This window comes from Schistocerca piceifrons, chromosome 7 (assembly GCF_021461385.2).
Source record: "Schistocerca piceifrons isolate TAMUIC-IGC-003096 chromosome 7, iqSchPice1.1, whole genome shotgun sequence".
NCBI classification, from domain to species: domain Eukaryota; kingdom Metazoa; phylum Arthropoda; class Insecta; order Orthoptera; family Acrididae; genus Schistocerca; species Schistocerca piceifrons.
Window position 1 is genome coordinate 154,234,984 of NC_060144.1, and position 18,067 is coordinate 154,253,050.

At 41.3% G+C, this 18,067-nt stretch overlaps 1 protein-coding gene across 2 annotated transcripts in view; it reads left to right on the forward strand.

Annotated features, from left to right (window-relative positions):
- Positions 1-17,625, forward strand: part of LOC124804932 (cytochrome P450 6j1-like) — a 176,169-nt gene extending 158,544 nt beyond the window's left edge. For both annotated transcript variants that reach the window (XM_047265309.1, XM_047265310.1), the window contains exon 9: positions 16,122-17,625. In XM_047265309.1, coding sequence (XP_047121265.1) covers positions 16,122-16,291 — 170 coding nt within the window. In that variant the 3' untranslated portion in view covers positions 16,292-17,625. The remainder of the gene's footprint in view (positions 1-16,121) is intronic.
- The last annotated feature ends 442 nt before the right edge of the window (positions 17,626-18,067 follow it).

An 18,067-nucleotide genomic window follows, 5' to 3' on the forward strand; every position in this document is an offset into this window, starting at 1 on the left:
AATTGATTCCGGATGTTAGTTGGTAATCTTGCCTTAAGTATGTTTATTATGTCTGGCAAAGGCATAGGTCTGTCCCAATATCTAGTTTTGTTTATATATTTTTCAAAATACTTCCTAAGGCTTCCTTTTGAAAAAGAGAAAGGCTCTGGGTAGAGCACCTCCTACCTTAGGCGTTCCTGTACCCCTTCAGAATTTTGCTAAAAACGCTTTCTCAAAATCGTCATATGTCGAGCAAACAGAAGTCATGTCCGAGGCCCAGATCGCCCCCGAACCTTGTATATACCCAGTCACGAAACTGATTTTCTGCCACTCCGACCAATTTCTGGGTAGCACTCCTCTAAAACTTCGGATAAAAACAATCGGATGGACCCCCCTTCTGTCAGTGTTAAAAATCTGGAATTGCCGATGCTTTATCATTTTTTCTTCGGCATGGCAAAGGCTTTCGTAATCTCCGTCAGATAAAACTTCACGCGAACAACTAGCTCGTGGCAATTTAATATTCGAGTTACTCACACAAGTCGGTATCGTGTGCGAATGTGCAGTAACTGGCTCTACAGACGCTGCCAACTTCTGCTGCTGGACGGTATTCATTTGTTCTGAGCCTTGTTGTGAAACGCGTATCGACTCTTCTATCGTTTGTTTCCAATGCTCGAAATTGCCGATGCTTTATCATTTTTTCTTCGGCATGGCAAAGGCTTTCGTAATCTCCGTCAGATAAAACTTCACGCGAACAACTAGCTCGTGGCAATTTAATATTCGAGTTACTCACACAAGTCGGTATCGTGTGCGAATGTGCAGTAACTGGCTCTACAGACGCTGCCAACTTCTGCTGCTGGACGGTATTCATTTGTTCTGAGCCTTGTTGTGAAACGCGTATCGACTCTTCTATCGTTTGTTTCCAATGCTCGAAATCAGCACCTAACTGCTGTCGCACTTCCTCAAGTCCTTTCGCAAACAAATTCTCTTCCTGTTTGCCGCATAGACTCTGGAATGCTGCTTTAACATTTTGCTCAACGTTTTCACACATTAGCCTTTTGTTTTCTAATGTGATTTCGGATAATTTACCCGTTAATACATTAATTTGGTGGTCTATAACGTCTTGACGTTCGGTCAGATGTTCAACACTTTCCTTTAGGTTCGTCTGCGTACGTGCCAATTCAGGAAGTTGCGCAATTGCACATGACATGGCATCTTGCTTTTGTACTAATTGCGGAACCATTTCCACCTGTTCCCGTACGGTATCTATCTTAATAGCCACATACTCCTTCATTTCTACACGTACGCGTTGAGTAGATTCCTCACATTGAGCTTTAACCAATTCTATTTGTGCAGTTAATTTTCGTTCCGTCTCTTCGGCCTGATCTTTAAGTTCCTTTGTCTTCGCCTCTATCCGCTGCTCTAATTCGGAAAAACTGTCATGTAACTGCTGCTTAATCTCAGCTTTCAGATTTTCCTGCCCCTCAGTAACTGAGGCTAATTTCGCATTCAAATCATTTTGCCCCTCGGTAACTGAGGCTAACTTCGCATTAATGTCGGTTTTCATATTATTCATGCTCTCGGTTATCATCTGCATCTGTCTCATGATAATTACTAATGGATCTAATCCATGTTGCACACTTGCTGTTACATCTCCAGCCGTGTCTACCGGGCGTTCTAATGCACTATCTGTAGCGATCGGTTCTACAACACTTCTTACTGAATCACTATTATCCGTGCTCACAGCTGCAGGCTGTTGCGTGTTGCTCTGCTCTGCTTGCCTCATCTTAAACATTGCCCTAGTTAAAACCATATAAATGTTCTACAGTCAATATGTATGTATCTCCCTTCACACAAGAATACTTCTGTGGCTACTTTCTTATAGTACTTATACAGGTAAATGCAACCAGGGCAGGTCAATCAAACTGCGTCTGTCATGAGCACAATTAGTAAATGTTCAAATCTACGTCTACTTCCTCAATCCTAGCAAGCTTTAATAAAGAATCATACATCTGCCCCGTTTTCTGCCCCCAGCGTGCTGCTCTTATTTGTAGATCCACTTAATTTGCCTGCGAGTATTTCTTCTCTTTTCCAAGTTAAGTTGTCTCGTCGTAGTTCACATGAAACAGAGAACAAAATTATTTTAACAACGTCCAAAAACGTGTCCTGTCACGGATTGGCCATTATAATGAATTCTACTCTGCTTTTGTAATTGATGAAAGTCTATGTGAATGCAGCTTGCCGCTAACTTGGTGTAATGTTTTGTCTGTACAGAAGTGTATCTGTCGCCTTTATCGCTCTTTCCCTCTCACACATATATCGGTACAATAAAGTCAGGGCTTCGTGTTTTCTAGTTAGGCTGATCCGTGAAAAGACAGAGAAACAATTATGCTAATGGAGGATTCTCTCACTCTCTCTCTCTCTCTCTCTCTCTCTCTCTCTCTCTCTCCTTTATCTGTGTACAGTTTAAATATATTATTTACGTGAAATCAGCCTAGTAGAATCTCTGGTGGAGCCCTTCGTCTTAATATTCAGCGGCTGGCTTGCTAGAAAAGATCTTTACATTTGTTGTTATTATTAAGCGCTGCATTCAGTTGGGAAAATCGATCGTTTGAACAATTCGTTCAGTTTACGACAGATCTAAAATTTCAGATGTGGACGAAGCCTTTTTGGACGATTTCAAAAAACTCAGAGATTGCAGGCTCTCTTCGTCACAGCTGAAACTTCCCAATTAATTACAGGGCCCAGACAATCATCAATGGTTCAGACAGAGATCTCATTCGTCATTCACTCTAGAATAAAATGGTCACAAACCTTATTTCTGAGGAAAATTGTATATTGAATCCATTTCCGTACATGTTCCGTTTTCTGTTGGTTCCAAGTCTCATGTAATTTTCTTTTACAGGTTTTTCTTTCTCTTTATCTATCACGCTAGCGGCACAAACTTTCCTAGCTCGCTTTAGCGCGAAGAAGAGTAAATAAATCTCCTTTAGCAATCCGACAATCTTCCAACCGATACTTCCGAAGCTGTTCCTCTCTCTCTCTATAATAACCATGGAGCATACATTTCTGTACCTCTATTGTTCCAAAGAATAAACGTACTAGAAAAATACCTTGGCGTCGACGAACTGTCGGCGCATATATTACTAGAAAATCTGATCAGATACTGTTCAAACGTAAATACATGTGGATGATTTGGTTGACCATTATTAATTATTGCGTGGTAGAGGGTAATTTTCCGTGGGGAGATTACAAGGTGTATAAGATTTTGAGAGTTGCCGAAGTTCCCCGGAACAATAACGTGTTTTAGGCAAGAAGATGATTTTTAGTTCATTTCATTTTAACCATTCACAGTATGCTTTGAGATTCTAATCTATGATTTCATTTTATATTGCCGGCCGGGGTGGCCGAGCGGTTCTAGGCGCTACAGTCTGGAACCGAGCATCCGCTACGGTCGCAGGTTCGAATCCTGGCTCGGGCATGGATGTGTGTGATGTCCTTAGGTTAGTTAGGTTAAGTAGTTCTAAGTTCTAGGGGACTGATGACCTCAGAAGTTGAGTACCATAGTGCTCAGAGCCATTTGAACCATTTTGTCTCCACATGTAGGCGGAAGATTGGACACTAACGGAGCTCCTGGCATTGTGCAAAATCAAACACAAATTTTTCAGAGATGTTCATGGGCTAGACGATATTCCCTTGGAATTATTTATATAGTTGGAAGTGCCATCAGTGAAAGAACTATTCAAGCTGGTGTGTAGGACACGTGAGGGACGCTATATAATCAACAGACTTAAGGAGTAGAATAATGACAACATCAATGAAATAAGTTGCCGACAGACGTAAATATTACCAAAGTATCAGTTTAATGAGCCATAGTTGCAAATTCTCTTGAGAACTACTTACATAATGATAGAACTGCCGGTAGAGGACGACCTGAAAATAGAGCAAGTCAGTTCCGTAGAAATTTAGGAACACACGAGGCAATAGCGCCCTTATGACTCATATTAGGAAAGTCGTGCAGAGAGGCCAAGCCGCGTTTGTAATATTTGTAGATAAAGCAGTTCACAGTGTTCACTGGAATACGCTACACTGAGGTAACAGAACGCACGGGATACCTCCTAATATGACGTCAGATATCCTTTTTCCCGGCGTAGTGCAGCAACCCGACGTGGCATGGGATTAACAAGTCGTTGCAAGTTCCATGCAGAAATATTGAGGAATGCTGCCTCTGTAGCCGTCCATTATTACGAGACTGCTACGGTGCAGGGTTGTGTACATGAACTGACCTCTCGATTATGTCCCATGTCGATCCATCTGGGTGGCCAAATCTTTCGCTCCAACTGTCCAGAATGTTCTTCAAACCAATCTCGAACAATTGTGGCCCGGTGACAGGGGGATCATCATCCATAAAAATTACGTCATTGTTTGCGAACATGATGTCCATAAATGGTTGCAAATGGTCTCCAAGTACCCGAAATAATCATTTCCAGTCAACGATCGTCTCAGTTGGACTAGAGGGCGCAGCCCATGCCACGTAAACAAGCCCACATCATCATGGAGCCAATCCAGCTTGCACAGTGCCTTGCTTACAACTTCGGTCCATGGCTTTTTAGGGTCTGCTCTATACTCGAACTCTAATATCAGCTCCTAGCAACTGAAATCGGGACTCGTCTAACTAGGCCACGGTTTTCCTGTAGTCTGAGGTCCAACCAACACGGGCACGAGCCCAGGCTGCAGGTGATGTCGTGCTGACAGCAAAGGCACTCGCGTCGTTCGCCTACTGCCATTTTCAAATAACTTCCGAGAATTCAGCCAGGTAACACTTTCACTGACCGTCAATATTTCGGTGGGAGAACACTCCGCCATTTTCAAGGCAAACTGCAACGGACAGGTGACGTTCATGCAAATTTAAAACCTCGGTTCTCGGACTGATGCAGGAAAGACAACACACACACTGAACACTAGTGCCACCCCCTGTTAACGAGGTTGCTCGCTAATTTAATCTCAACTGCCTCCTTAATAACACTGTCCCAACAGCTGGACTTGCATGCCAATATCTCGGTGTTATTATATAACATGGGGTGACCATTATCCAAGCAATGTTCGGCAATAGCGGATCTACTTGGCTGCTGTAATCGTGTGTGTCGTTTATGCTCAGTATATCGGTCCTCCACGGCCCTGATAGTTTGATCAATACAGGGCGTTTCAAAAAGAAAGAGCAGATTTCAAACATTTATTTCTCAAAAACTACAAATGATAGAAACACAATTCCAACGGTCCTTCACTCAATATGAGTACCAAATGTTACACAACAAATATCAAAACTGTACCTCAATATGAGCACCATTTGTTACACGACAAATATCAAACCGGTATCTCATTTCTTGCCACACACGACGCAACTGGTCTTTAGTTACCGAATTCACGGCCGCAACAATTCGATGTCGTACCTCTTGAAGAGTAGCGGGCATAGGTGGGACATAAACACAGTCCTTTATGTACCCCCACAAATAAAAATCGCAGGGAGTAAGGTCTGGTGACCTGGGAGGCCACAGACGATGACATTGATCTTGTGCTCCTGCTCTTCCAATCCACCGTCCTGGAATGGTGTTATTTAGGTACCGTCGTACAGGTTCAGAGAAGTGTGGTGGGGCGCCATCTTGCATGAAGATGAAGTGATTTGAATCTTCCTGAAGTTGAGGAAATAGCCAGTTTTCTAACATGTCCAGGTAAATGGTTCCTGTGATAGTTTTCTCCATGAAAAAGAAAGGTCCATAAACTTTGTTTACCGAAATTGCACAAAAGACGTTAACCTTTGGTGAGTCTCTTTCATGTTGAATAACGTCCCTCGGAGTTTCACTCGCCCAAATTCGTACGTTATGCCGATTAACTTTACCAGAAATGTGAAACGTTGATTCATCTGAAAAAATTAATCGTTCGGCAAAATTGTCCTCTTCCATGTCCTGTAGAATTGCAGTTGAAAATTCGAACCTTTTGTTGTGGTCGTCAGGACGCAATGCTTGCAATAACTGCAGTTTGTACGGCTTCATGTGCAGACGGTTACTCAGAACGCGCCATACCGTTGTTTTAGACATGTTTAGTTCGTGACTTGCCCGTGCCGTGGATTTTCTAGGGCTCCTTTCGTAAGCTGCACGGACACGCTCGACATTTTCATCCGATGTGCGTGGACGACCCGTGCTTTTTCGCTTGCAGATGCAACCATCTTCTACGAATCTGTGATGCCACTCATAAATTTGCTTATGACGAGGCGGCTGTTTGTTGAATTGACGGCGGAATGCACGTTGCACACCAACAATGGACTCTAACTTTGCAAATTGCAGCACACAAAATGATCGTTCCTGTGGTGTCGTCGCCATTTTCCTACAAACAAACGCCAGCGCCACTGCGGATTTGCATGGAACTTCTGCGCGGACCATTGAAAAACTTTGAACCTTTCTCTGACAAGAAACGTTTGAATTGTGTTTCTATCATTTGTAGTTTTTGAGAAATAAATGTTTGAAATCTGCTCTTTCTTTTTGAAACGCCCTGTATATGCCATGCCGCAGCTACAAGGAATGTGATATACAGCCACCTTACGTCATTGTCCATTAACGCCAAATTTCGCCTAACTGATACGTTCGTCGTACGTCCCACAATGATTTCTGTGATTATTTCACGCAGTATTTCTTATCAGTTGCCACTGACAATTCAACGCAAATGCCACTGCTCTCCGTTGTTAAGTGAAGCTGCGTTGGCCATGGTGAGAGGTAATGCCTGTAATTTGGCATTCTCGGCACAGTAGTGACTCTGTGGATCTCAGAATAGTGAATTCCCTAACGATTTCCGAAATAGAATGTCCCATACGTGTAGCTCCAACTACCGTTCTGGGTTGAAAGTCTGTTAGTTCCCGTCGTGCCGCCACAATCACGTCGGAAACCTTTTCACATGAATCACCTGAGGACAAATGACGGTTGCACCAATTGTAAGTAGGCTGTTTAGGTTTTTTTATTGGTAACGCCACCTCTGTATAAAAATCACTGGCTGTGCTGTGTGCAGTCTGTGGCTGGTTTGCATTGTTGTCTACCATTGTAGTGTTGGGCAGCGGCAGCTGGATGTGAACAACGCATAGCGTTGCGCAGTTTGAGGTGAGCCGCCAGCAGTGGTGGATGTGGGGAGAGAGATGGCGGAGTTTTGTAATTTGTCATGAACTGCTATATATATTATGACTATTAAGGTAAATACAGTGTTTGTTCTCTATTAAAATCTTTCATTTGCTAACTATGCCTATCAGTAGTTAGTGCCTTCCGTAGTTTGAATCTTTTATTTAGCTGGCAGTAGTGGCGCTCGCTGTATTGCAGTAGTTCCAATAACGAAGATTTTTGTGAGGTAAGTGATTTGTGAAAGGTATAGGTTAATGTTAGTCAGGGCCATTTTTTTTGTAGGGATTTTTGAAAGTCAGATTGCGTTGCGCTAAATAAAAATATTGTATGTCAGTTTAAGCTCAGTCATGTATAATTTGTCAAAAGGGGACGTTTCACAATGCACTGCCTTTTCATACTGTGTGTTCGCGATACTTTCGCCATCTGTATATCGCTATCCCATGGTTTTTGCCACATCAGTGCATTACAAATCCTGAACTTAATAAGGATAAAACACATGATTCACAACTTATACAGAAATCAGACAGGAGTTCTGAGAATCGAAGGACTTGAAAGGAAGCGGTACTTGAGCAGGGAATGTGATATCTTTGCATGTGATTCAGTCTGTAATTTGAATGGAATGTAAAGTAAATCAGTGAGAAATTTGGAAAAATGAATTAAAATTCAGCGAGAATAAATAAAAGCTGTTTGATGTTTGCCGATGACAGCGTAATTCTGTCAGAGAAGTCAAAGAACTTTGAAGGTTGTTAAATGGTATAAATATGAGTATTAGCATTAAGAAACAAAGAGGTTTTGAAACAGAAAAAATTGTTAGCATCTGACACAATAAGTGTTAGGCAGTATATGAAGCGTGTGCAGCCTTATATGGAAGTGAAACGTGAACGATAAACGTAGCGGACAAGAAGAGAATAGAAGCTCTAGATCTACATCTACATATATATACTCAGCTAGCCACCAAGCGATGTGTGACGGAGGGCACTATTCGTGCCAAAGTCATATTCTCCTCTCTGTTCCACTTGAGGATCGCGCGAGGGGAAAACGACTCTCTGAACTCCTCATTACGAGCTCTAATCTCCCTTATCTTTGAATGGTGGTCACTGCTCAATTTGAAAGTTGGTGGTAATAATCTATGCTCTACATCCTCGGCGAAGATAGGATTTTGGAATGTAGTGAGCAGCCCCTTCCGTTTAGCGCGTCGTCTATATGCAGGAGTGTTCCACTTAGGGGATAGAGATTCTGAAATAATGTATCGTGCCCCAAGAGGCACACTAGTATTACACCGAATTATTGTATGTCAACCAATTCATACGTATCCAATTGATGTTTTTAATAGATTACATTGATTCGTAAACGATATTCAGCTACATAGGAAACCTCCGAAAACCACCCTCCAATATTAGGCGATAGAGTAGACTTTCAGTAGCCTTGAACCGATCTAAGATGGTTGTTTTCTTCCTATTTGACACCTTATCGAACAGACGTGCTCACTGGATTGCTAGATTCGTATGTCTATGACTGCATATTGCACTTTGTTGCATCCCACAGAGTTTGAGAATCAACTTTTGGAGAAGACATCTTTTCGATCTTGAAATTTTTCACTTTTTTCTTCTTTCACTAGTGACGCATATAGATGCACTGATGAACAGATTCACCAAGAATACGACACGACCGTGTTCTTCCGACTACTAGTGATTTTGCCACTTTCCTAATGGTGTAAAGTGTAACGTGCAGCGAGTGCCCAATGAGGAGTTTAATCGACAGTAAGTGAATGATGTGCTGGGTAGTTATAACTTAGCTGCAGCTACTCACAGAGTCCAGTGTGGGCTGTAATTACGGATTAGCAGCGAAGATTGGTAGATATGCAAATGCGTTAAAGCGGAATCGATTTACTCTGAAAAAAAAGTTCAAGCTTGGGCAACAGGTACAAATCAAGAAAGACGTATAGAAATGTTTCAATATGTAATGAATTAGGAACGTACGTGAGCATATGAGGCCAAACAAGTGAGAAAGGCATCATGTTGATTTTATTATTAAATGCTGCTTACATAATTTGTTCAATCTGAGCACCGGTGACGTTGACGAGATGATGTACAGCTCCAAATTTGGGCCTGGTGGCCAGAATTGGAACTAACTTTTTTCTAGCGTAAATCAGTTCCGTGTTAACGCATTAGCACCTCTACCAGCCAACACCGAGCCATCGAGAGTAGCTGCACTTTTATTATAACCACCTGGCATGTAGAGCAGGCCACAGGTGGTTCTGCGATGTTTCTGGTGATTCTCGATCCATGACGTGGAACACTGACTCAGTTTATCGTGAACTTGAAACAAGACGTTTATTCCACCGTTCTTGTTGATCAAGTGTTGCCCTTTCTCCTACATCCTTATCATGAGCGTACTGTGGTCGTTCCCATCTTCCAAAACGACAACGGCTGTGTTCGCTAGCTGCGCCCGTACGATCCGGCTTTGTCGAACTCTCAGGCAGTCTATCAAACCTCGAATCTCCTGCTAAATCATCCAATCTCAGTCCCACATAAAATGTTCGGCACTATTTTGAAGAGTGGGTCAAACGTAATAGCATGTATGTAATTTCATACCTTTATGGTATCTAGCCATTGGTGAGTAGCTTCAGCTGCTTATGACATAGCTGAAGAAACTCGTGGATTCTCTTCCTGCTGAATTTAGGCCATTAACAAGGCTACAGATAGTGTTACTCGTTATGAGCACGAAGTCTCGTAGAAGTCACTAATTTTTAATCCTGTGTGTTCCTGTTTCTGTGGGCTATTGTGTCTGTGGATTAAATCTGCCTATTGATGATGCTGACACAGTGTATGAGAAAAGAACAGAATAATGATGAGCGATGGTCACCACTGCAGTCTGCATTCTGTCCACCAAATTTTCCTCTGCGGCTGGAGGAACTCCATGTCCTTGCTTGAGCTGTTACCAGAACTTCCTGGAAGGATGCATACTGAATTGTCAGTGCTGGAGCGTCTATCTCTCGATGGAATCAACAAACAGCATTGTAGACCAGCGAACTTGTGAGCGATTATCACCACTAAGGGTTAGATGAGACAAAATGACAACGTAAAGTAAGCCCTCTCTAAACGTCATCTTAATCCTTACAAGCTTGCGTCGGTAACTTCTGCTGCTGTAGGGATTCTAACATAATAAATTACGAAATGTTTTTTTCTGCATGAAATATCCTGGTATGCAGTCAATAAATCGCAAATCTGTGGGAAAAACGAAGATCTGAAGTCAGATGGTGGCTTTAATTTCCGTCATAGCTTATCAGGCGAAAATGATGGCCTTTCCACATAAACATAGCTTAATTAAAAACTTATGGACATTCATTTCACTAAATTTAATTAGCTCCAACAGAATTTATTTAGCTGAATAATAATAAGACTCCATTTTATTGCTTAAGTTGTTCACGCTGCACAACACGCTAACCTTCTGATACCTTCTCCACCACGGTACGTATGAAATGGCTGATGTAGAAAGAAAATGTAATTACTGTGACTGACATAAACACTACAGTCAGCTGATTATGTAAGGAGGCAAACCTCAGAAAAAAGATAAAACCTCGTCAGGTGGACAGTCTACACCATTAACGGAAGTGCGTGGCCTTGATCACTCAGAAAATGTTCTTACAATGTAAATCGCTCATCGCAAAAACGATGATAAGAATGATTCGCATGCAAATCTGCGTGTGTTATCACGAGAGACATTTAAATGAACACGTATTCAAGATCCAAGAGAGGAATTTTGGTAACGAGAAGAAACAAAATATCGATGTAAGGGGGACCAAACCCACACATACTGCAATGTCATGACTTATCGCTACATTTCCATCTGTTTAAAATACACTCCTGGAAATTGAAATAAGAACACCGTGAATTCATTGTCCCAGGAAGGGGAAACTTTATTGACACATTCCTGGGGTCAGATACATCACATGATCACACTGACAGAACCACAGGCACATAGACACAGGCAACAGAGCATGCACAATGTCGGCACTAGTACAGTGTATATCCACCTTCCGCAGCAATGCAGGCTGCTATTCTCCCATGGAGACGATCGTAGAGATGCTGGATGTAGTCCTGTGGAACGGCTTGCCATGCCATTTCCACCTGGCGCCTCAGTTGGACCAGCGTTCGTGCTGGACGTGCAGACCGCGTGAGACGACGCTTCATCCAGTCCCAAACATGCTCAATGGGGGACAGATCCGGAGATCTTGCTGGCCAGGGTAGTTGACTTACACCTTCTAGAGCACGTTGGGTGGCACGGGATACATGCGGACGTGCATTGTCCTGTTGGAACAGCAAGTTCCCTTGCCGGTCTAGGAATGGTAGAACGATGGGTTCGATGACGGTTTGGATGTACCGTGCACTATTCAGTGTCCCCTCGACGATCACCAGTGGTGTGCGGCCAGTGTAGGAGATCGCTCCCCACACCATGATGCCGGGTGTTGGCCCTGTGTGCCTCGGTCGTATGCAGTCCTGATTGTGGCGCTCACCTGCACGGCGCCAAACACGCATACGACCATCATTGGCACCAAGGCAGAAGCGACTCTCATCGCTGAAGACGACACGTCTCCATTCGTCCCTCCATTCACGCCTGTCGCGACACCACTGGAGGCGGGCTGCACGATGTTGGGGCGTGAGCGGAAGACGGCCTAACGGTGTGCGGGACCGTAGCCCAGCTTCATGGAGACGGTTGCGAATGGTCCTCGCCGATACCCCAGGAGCAACAGTGTCCCTAATTTGCTGGGAAGTGGCGGTGCGGTCCCCTACGGCACTGCGTAGGATCCTACGGTCTTGGCGTGCATCCGTGCGTCGCTGCGGTCCGGTCCCAGGTCGACGGGCACGTGCACCTTCCGCCGACCACTGGCGACAACATCGATGTACTGTGGAGACCTCACGCCCCACGTGTTGAGCAATTCGGCGGTACGTCCACCCGGCCTCCCGCATGCCCACTATACGCCCTCGCTCAAAGTCCGTCAACTGCACATACGGTTCACGTCCACGCTGTCGCGGCATGCTACCAGTGTTAAAGACTGCGATGGAGCTCCGTATGCCACGGCAAACTGGCTGACACTGACGGCGGCGGTGCACAAATGCTGCGCAGCTAGCGCCATTCGACGGCCAACACCGCGGTTCCTGGTGTGTCCGCTGTGCCGTGCGTGTGATCATTGCTTGTACAGCCCTCTCGCAGTGTCCGGAGCAAGTATGGTGGGTCTGACACACCGGCGTCAATGTGTTCTTTTTTCCATTTCCAGGAGTGTAATTACCCTATCTGAACAACAAACACAGGTGTGCGATTTCATTGATGTGATCGAAGCTAAATGAAACAGTACAGTATGACATGTGACTAAAACTACTTTTTCACATTCAGCGTCACTTCTTCATTAAATCAGTCCAATATCAAACGGCACACGAATTACATTTTTAAGCGATGATATTGGCGCGTCAAAGTCGCAACCCCCCTTTAGCCAAGCATAGTACAACATAGCCGTGTACTTTGGTGAAGAAAGTGGACTGTATAGAACAGAAGGAAATCTGATAATGAAATGACAATCATGTAGCTTTACTTGTGGTTTTGCACATTTTAGTTTTGGAAAATAGACGATCGTTCTTATGCAGAGCTTATACTCCTAAAGAAGCACACATCAAGAGGGTGGCATTTTTTCGTTGTCTACGGAGTGTAACATCCCTGTTAGAAAAATGTTAATCTAATGTAGAACGATCTTAACGGCCTATAAGAGTATTGGAATCTTTGTTTTACATAACCTGTGTTTCGAAAGAAAAATATACATCGTTGATCCTCGGTCACTAGGAAGTCCTACTTATATCACAAATATTTGTGAGATATGACGGTGGTTGTAAGTACTAACGTGAACTTTATTCCTAGAATAATCAATTTTTGTTGACATTTACGTCTACCTATGATGATCATTTTTAACATTCATTTTCTTATGGGGGACTCTATCCAGCATAACTGCAGAGGCACAGCAGTAACTTGACAATTGTAACTAATTAATGACTAGATTGTTTGGCAAGGGTTATAATAAATTGGTTCAGTGTATTTACTGCGACTGCGAGAAAAATTAATTGTAATAAATAAGGGTATTTCTCAAAGCACCATACCGTAAACCAGGAACTCTCTGGACTTTCTTAAGTCTTCACAGAAGCCAACATTGCAGATAACTGACGCCGAACATCGATGAAAACAGTTTAGGAGGGAGATCCGCGGGAGGCATTAGAGGAGGATGGGGGTTGAACAGTGTCTCAACTTTACTGTAGAATCATGTTATTCGCTTATACAGGTAATTGCAAAATAATTAAGCAAATTAGCTGTTGCCGAGAACTGTCTGCAGTAAACTAGTGACACGAGATACGATAAAATCAGCGTCGTGGTGCATGCTTCAAATTATATGGCAGCGTAATAAAGGAATCTGTAGAAATAAAACTATTTCAACACTTTTAAAACGGAAAGGAGTTTTCAGTTTAAGGAAGACTTCGGATCTGATACTCAGTTCATTAACATCTCGGCGGCCATCTCATATGGTAGAGTCGGAAAACACCCAGGAGAAGCGAGTTACACGGATTAATTACAAGGATAATAGAAAAGAAGAGGACGTCCAAGAGCATGTTGGGTGGGAAGAAGATAGCACAGACGACCCGTACTTGGAACATTACGTCAATTGCCATAATACTCTACACATAAATGGAACCGGTAAGAAGCACGGAATCTTAAAAATACCATCAGTTATGTTGAGACCGTCACGAAACCACCAAATCAGTATGAAGCTCATCTGGCGAATAGATTCAGATACACGACTCCTACACAATTTGCTTCAAATTGTACTAGTGCTTGAGGACGTTGTTTTCTTCTTATGGTTTGTAGACATTTTATTCTGCTATTGTAATTCAGGCACTACGCCATTGTCAAACATAAATATTCAGATTTTTTTAATTTCTGTCTTGATTGCTTTGAACCAAAACCGATCTGTTTACAAAATTAGAAAATGAAATCAAGACAGACTATAAAAAATCTGATTTTCGAACGGTGATTGCGGACTTTCTCCAAGGACATTATATCAGTTTTTGCATGAGTATTCGGTGCCGTGTCATGGCACATTCACATTCAAGTGAATAACACAAGTTTGGCCCTTCCTTTATTTGTATCAGTTATAGCTGCTGTTGCCTACATTGCTTTAAATTAGGTCACAATTTCACTAATAACTTGTATCTGTTCCTGTCATGACAATGTGTATATGTGCTTGACAACGTAGCAGAACAAAAATTTCTCCATCGATAAGCTGAAAATGATGTTTCTTATAAAATTAATGCGGATTACGAACACATATAACGAGAAGTGAAACCACATTTCTCCATTAACCATTTCAGTTCGCCTATAAGGTATTCGTGATATGAAGGCGAACAACGCTACCCATTGATCCTACTGACAACCAAGTCAGAGCCCTTGAACATCACAGCTTTTAGTGTTCAAACTGGAAGTCTATGTCAGAACAACAGGAGGGTCCATTGAGATTTACCTTTCACTCTACATAATACTTAATGTATAACGTCTGCGCTGCAGCTCCAGGTGAACAGTAACGTTTTACAGTTGGTGTTAAAATACAGCTGATAATCACGCAGAAGAGTTTCTTAAGGGCTGTAGAAATCCGACTTGGCATGAAAAGCTTAAACACACAGGACTGACCCAGGTGCAGAAAACTGACACCAAGAACTGAGATTCAGAAACTGGAAGCCCATGATTATGAACAGCTGCTACCAGGAATGTCATTTAAAATTATTACAGTACATACAATGCGTAATTCTTAATAAATTTGGCTGCCACTTTGCTGATCATGAGAGTTGGGAGTATGCCATTTTCATCTATGTGTGCTGTAATAACATACTGTATCTTATAAATGGTAATATGAGTCCAAGATAACTTTCAAATACTGAGGAGTAGACAGTGCTTCTGTACTCCACTTCGGTTTTTGAAATGAAGTGCACACATCTGAAGCATCGTAGGAGCTTATAGTATCGAGTTGTTATGATAATACGCTTATGTACCATAAAGTGCAGTTGTTAGCACTCTTTCATCTGTCTGAAAGCCGTTATATTGATTTTTTTTAAAAAATCTGTCACTATGAATGGGGTAATCATCTTGGGAATTATTTGTGAATAACAATTATATTATGGCAGGTATGTTGGAACAGTTTGAGCCTCTACATATATTTGTCTTTGTGATTTTTGGAGTCCTTGTATACAATACTTCTCTTAGAAATTCCGTTTATACTTGTTTAGACCTATCATACAAATCTTGGAATAGTGACAATTCTAGTTATTTGGAAATTACTTGTCTGAATGTGGTTTTCAGTTTTTATACTGTTATGGTATCACAGCCTACTGTACGATGTATTATCATTTGTTAACGACTGTGAAGCTACTTAACTTAATGTTGCTTTTCAAACGAATCATTGATATTGTTATTACTTTTCTCCAGAAATGTTTGCAGTAAGATCTAACAATTGAAAATCCGGGTTAGGACAGCAACATTAATTAGGATATATTACTACCCTCCACATGGAGGAGGCACTGGACAGCGGACAGGCACATTTGAAAGTAGACAGTTGGATATTTTTTAGCTATTGGACAAAGTCCGTCATCAGATGAAGAATCACACACATGCACAATCGCACACGCGAAGTCACACACATACAACTTACAAACTCTCACGCATATGAGCTCTTTCATCTCTGTGCCCTGTGGACAGTCTATGTGTTTCTTCATCTGAAGAAGGACTTTGTCCGATGCCTAAAAACGTCGAATAGTCTGTTTTTAAATGCGACTGTCTGCTGTTCAAGCTTCCTCTATGTGGCGAATATCCTAATTCATTTTATAGTAATGTCTCCATTATTTGCTTGTGTAAGTGTACTCTATGTCTTTATAACGTGCATTGAACCTTTTGCAGGTCAGCGATTTGCACTGTCACAGGTCAAGATGGGCTTGGCGGCCATAGTTCTCAGCCTGGAAATATGTTGCACACCACTTACCTCCAAGTCTGTCGAGATGGATCCCAAGTCTCTTCTGACTGCCAACAAGAATGGCTTATGGCTTGCTTTCCGACCTCTCCCTGCATAGGCGAGGAAGACTGACGAATAAAATTAATGTCAAATTGTTCATGTTAATTTGTATATCTTTGTATGGGTTAAAAAAACTGCACTTCAATAAAAGAGCTTGTTTCGTTCGAGTTTTCCTCTTGAGAACATTTTATGTCTGGTTTTCTTCAATTAGTGTATAGAAATCATTAACATCACCAGATTATGACTGATTTTTAACATAATGTTGGAATAAAGATTACTAGCTTTGGACGACGTTACTATCTTAGAGCGTAATTGCAGCAAAACTGATCTACTGGTGTAAATGAATAAATAACAGATGGTGGTGAACAACTTTAATCATCTGGCTAACTATTTATTAATAACAATTATTTTGTCGCAGTTACGTTGGAACAACTGCAGATTCTACATTTATGCGTCTACCTGTGATTTATGAAGTTTGTTTTCAATAGTTTAGGACTTCTGTTCATATTTATTTGGACCTGAAGAAGCATTGAGAATATTTGATATAATAGAAGCTACAGCAGAAAATTGTTTCTGTTCCTTAGGGCTGGATTAGATATTTCCCAAGAGGAGAAGGTGCCTGAAAATTTTAGTTCTCCTCATAGGAAACCAATTATTTTCGGAATTCAGCTTAACATCTATGTTTTTCTCATATTGTGGGGTAAGTTCTGTCTGAAATGATGTGAATAAAAATATGATTCAGAGAATGAACATTCAATTTTGCAAGAGAGTGTGTACTACAATGTAAATTCTTGGCTGATTAAAATTACTGTTTAAAACTGGTCAACAAATGAGATAATGATAAATGTATACATAATCGATTTTATATTATTGATTCAACAAAGTGACTGGACACTTCACATCTATCTGACAGTTAAGGAACAGAGAAGACATCAGTGAAGAAATTATATGTTGTACTGATTACCATTTAATATTGCAACCACTATATCATAACTTACTATGTCGGGAACATATTAACACGTCGTCTGCTACATGCTTAGTAATAGATGTTGCACTGCCAGGCCAAGAGGGGCTACAGTCTTAGGCATGAGACTCTGTTATGGGTGACAACAGCCATACGGCAATCAACATATTAAATGAAAACTTTTTTTGTTCTGATGTTTGTGTTATATACATACGAAATTGAATACTAAGTACTTTCTTATGAGTTTTAACTGAAGATGATCTATATATTCAAATGTTATATTTTCCATTAATGTATGATTATATATTTATTATACTTTCAGAATAATTTAATCAAAGGCTGAACAGTCATTTATTTCTGTTACTCCATACATACCATAATAATATGGAAGTGTTTCAAATACAGAGGTTCTTATTTCTTAGGTATTATATGTGACATAAATGTTTTTACATATTCTGGAAAATCTTATACTTGGTATTTCAGTTACTTCATACTTCTCATTTATAGTTTTAACATATGTAAAAACATAAACTTGAAATGTCAGTCTTCATTGGGAGTTTTTGTAGTTTTCCAGTGTTTTCTACAACTGATTTATTTTTACTCTCAGAATGTACATATCAGTGGTATATAGCATTAGAAATTACCAATTGTGTCAAATTTCCTTAAACATTTGATTAGTTTGATTTTGGATATAAACAAAGCATTCATGTCTAGTTGGTAGTAGAGTATTTGTTCTGTTGGTAAGCTGCGACAGTTTTAAACCAGACTCCAGTCTGTTAAAGAGTTTTATCTTAATACTAGTAATAAATATATAATTATTATCTAATTTTCTTCGTATCTGCACGAAAGAAATCAGAAAGCACAGAGAAA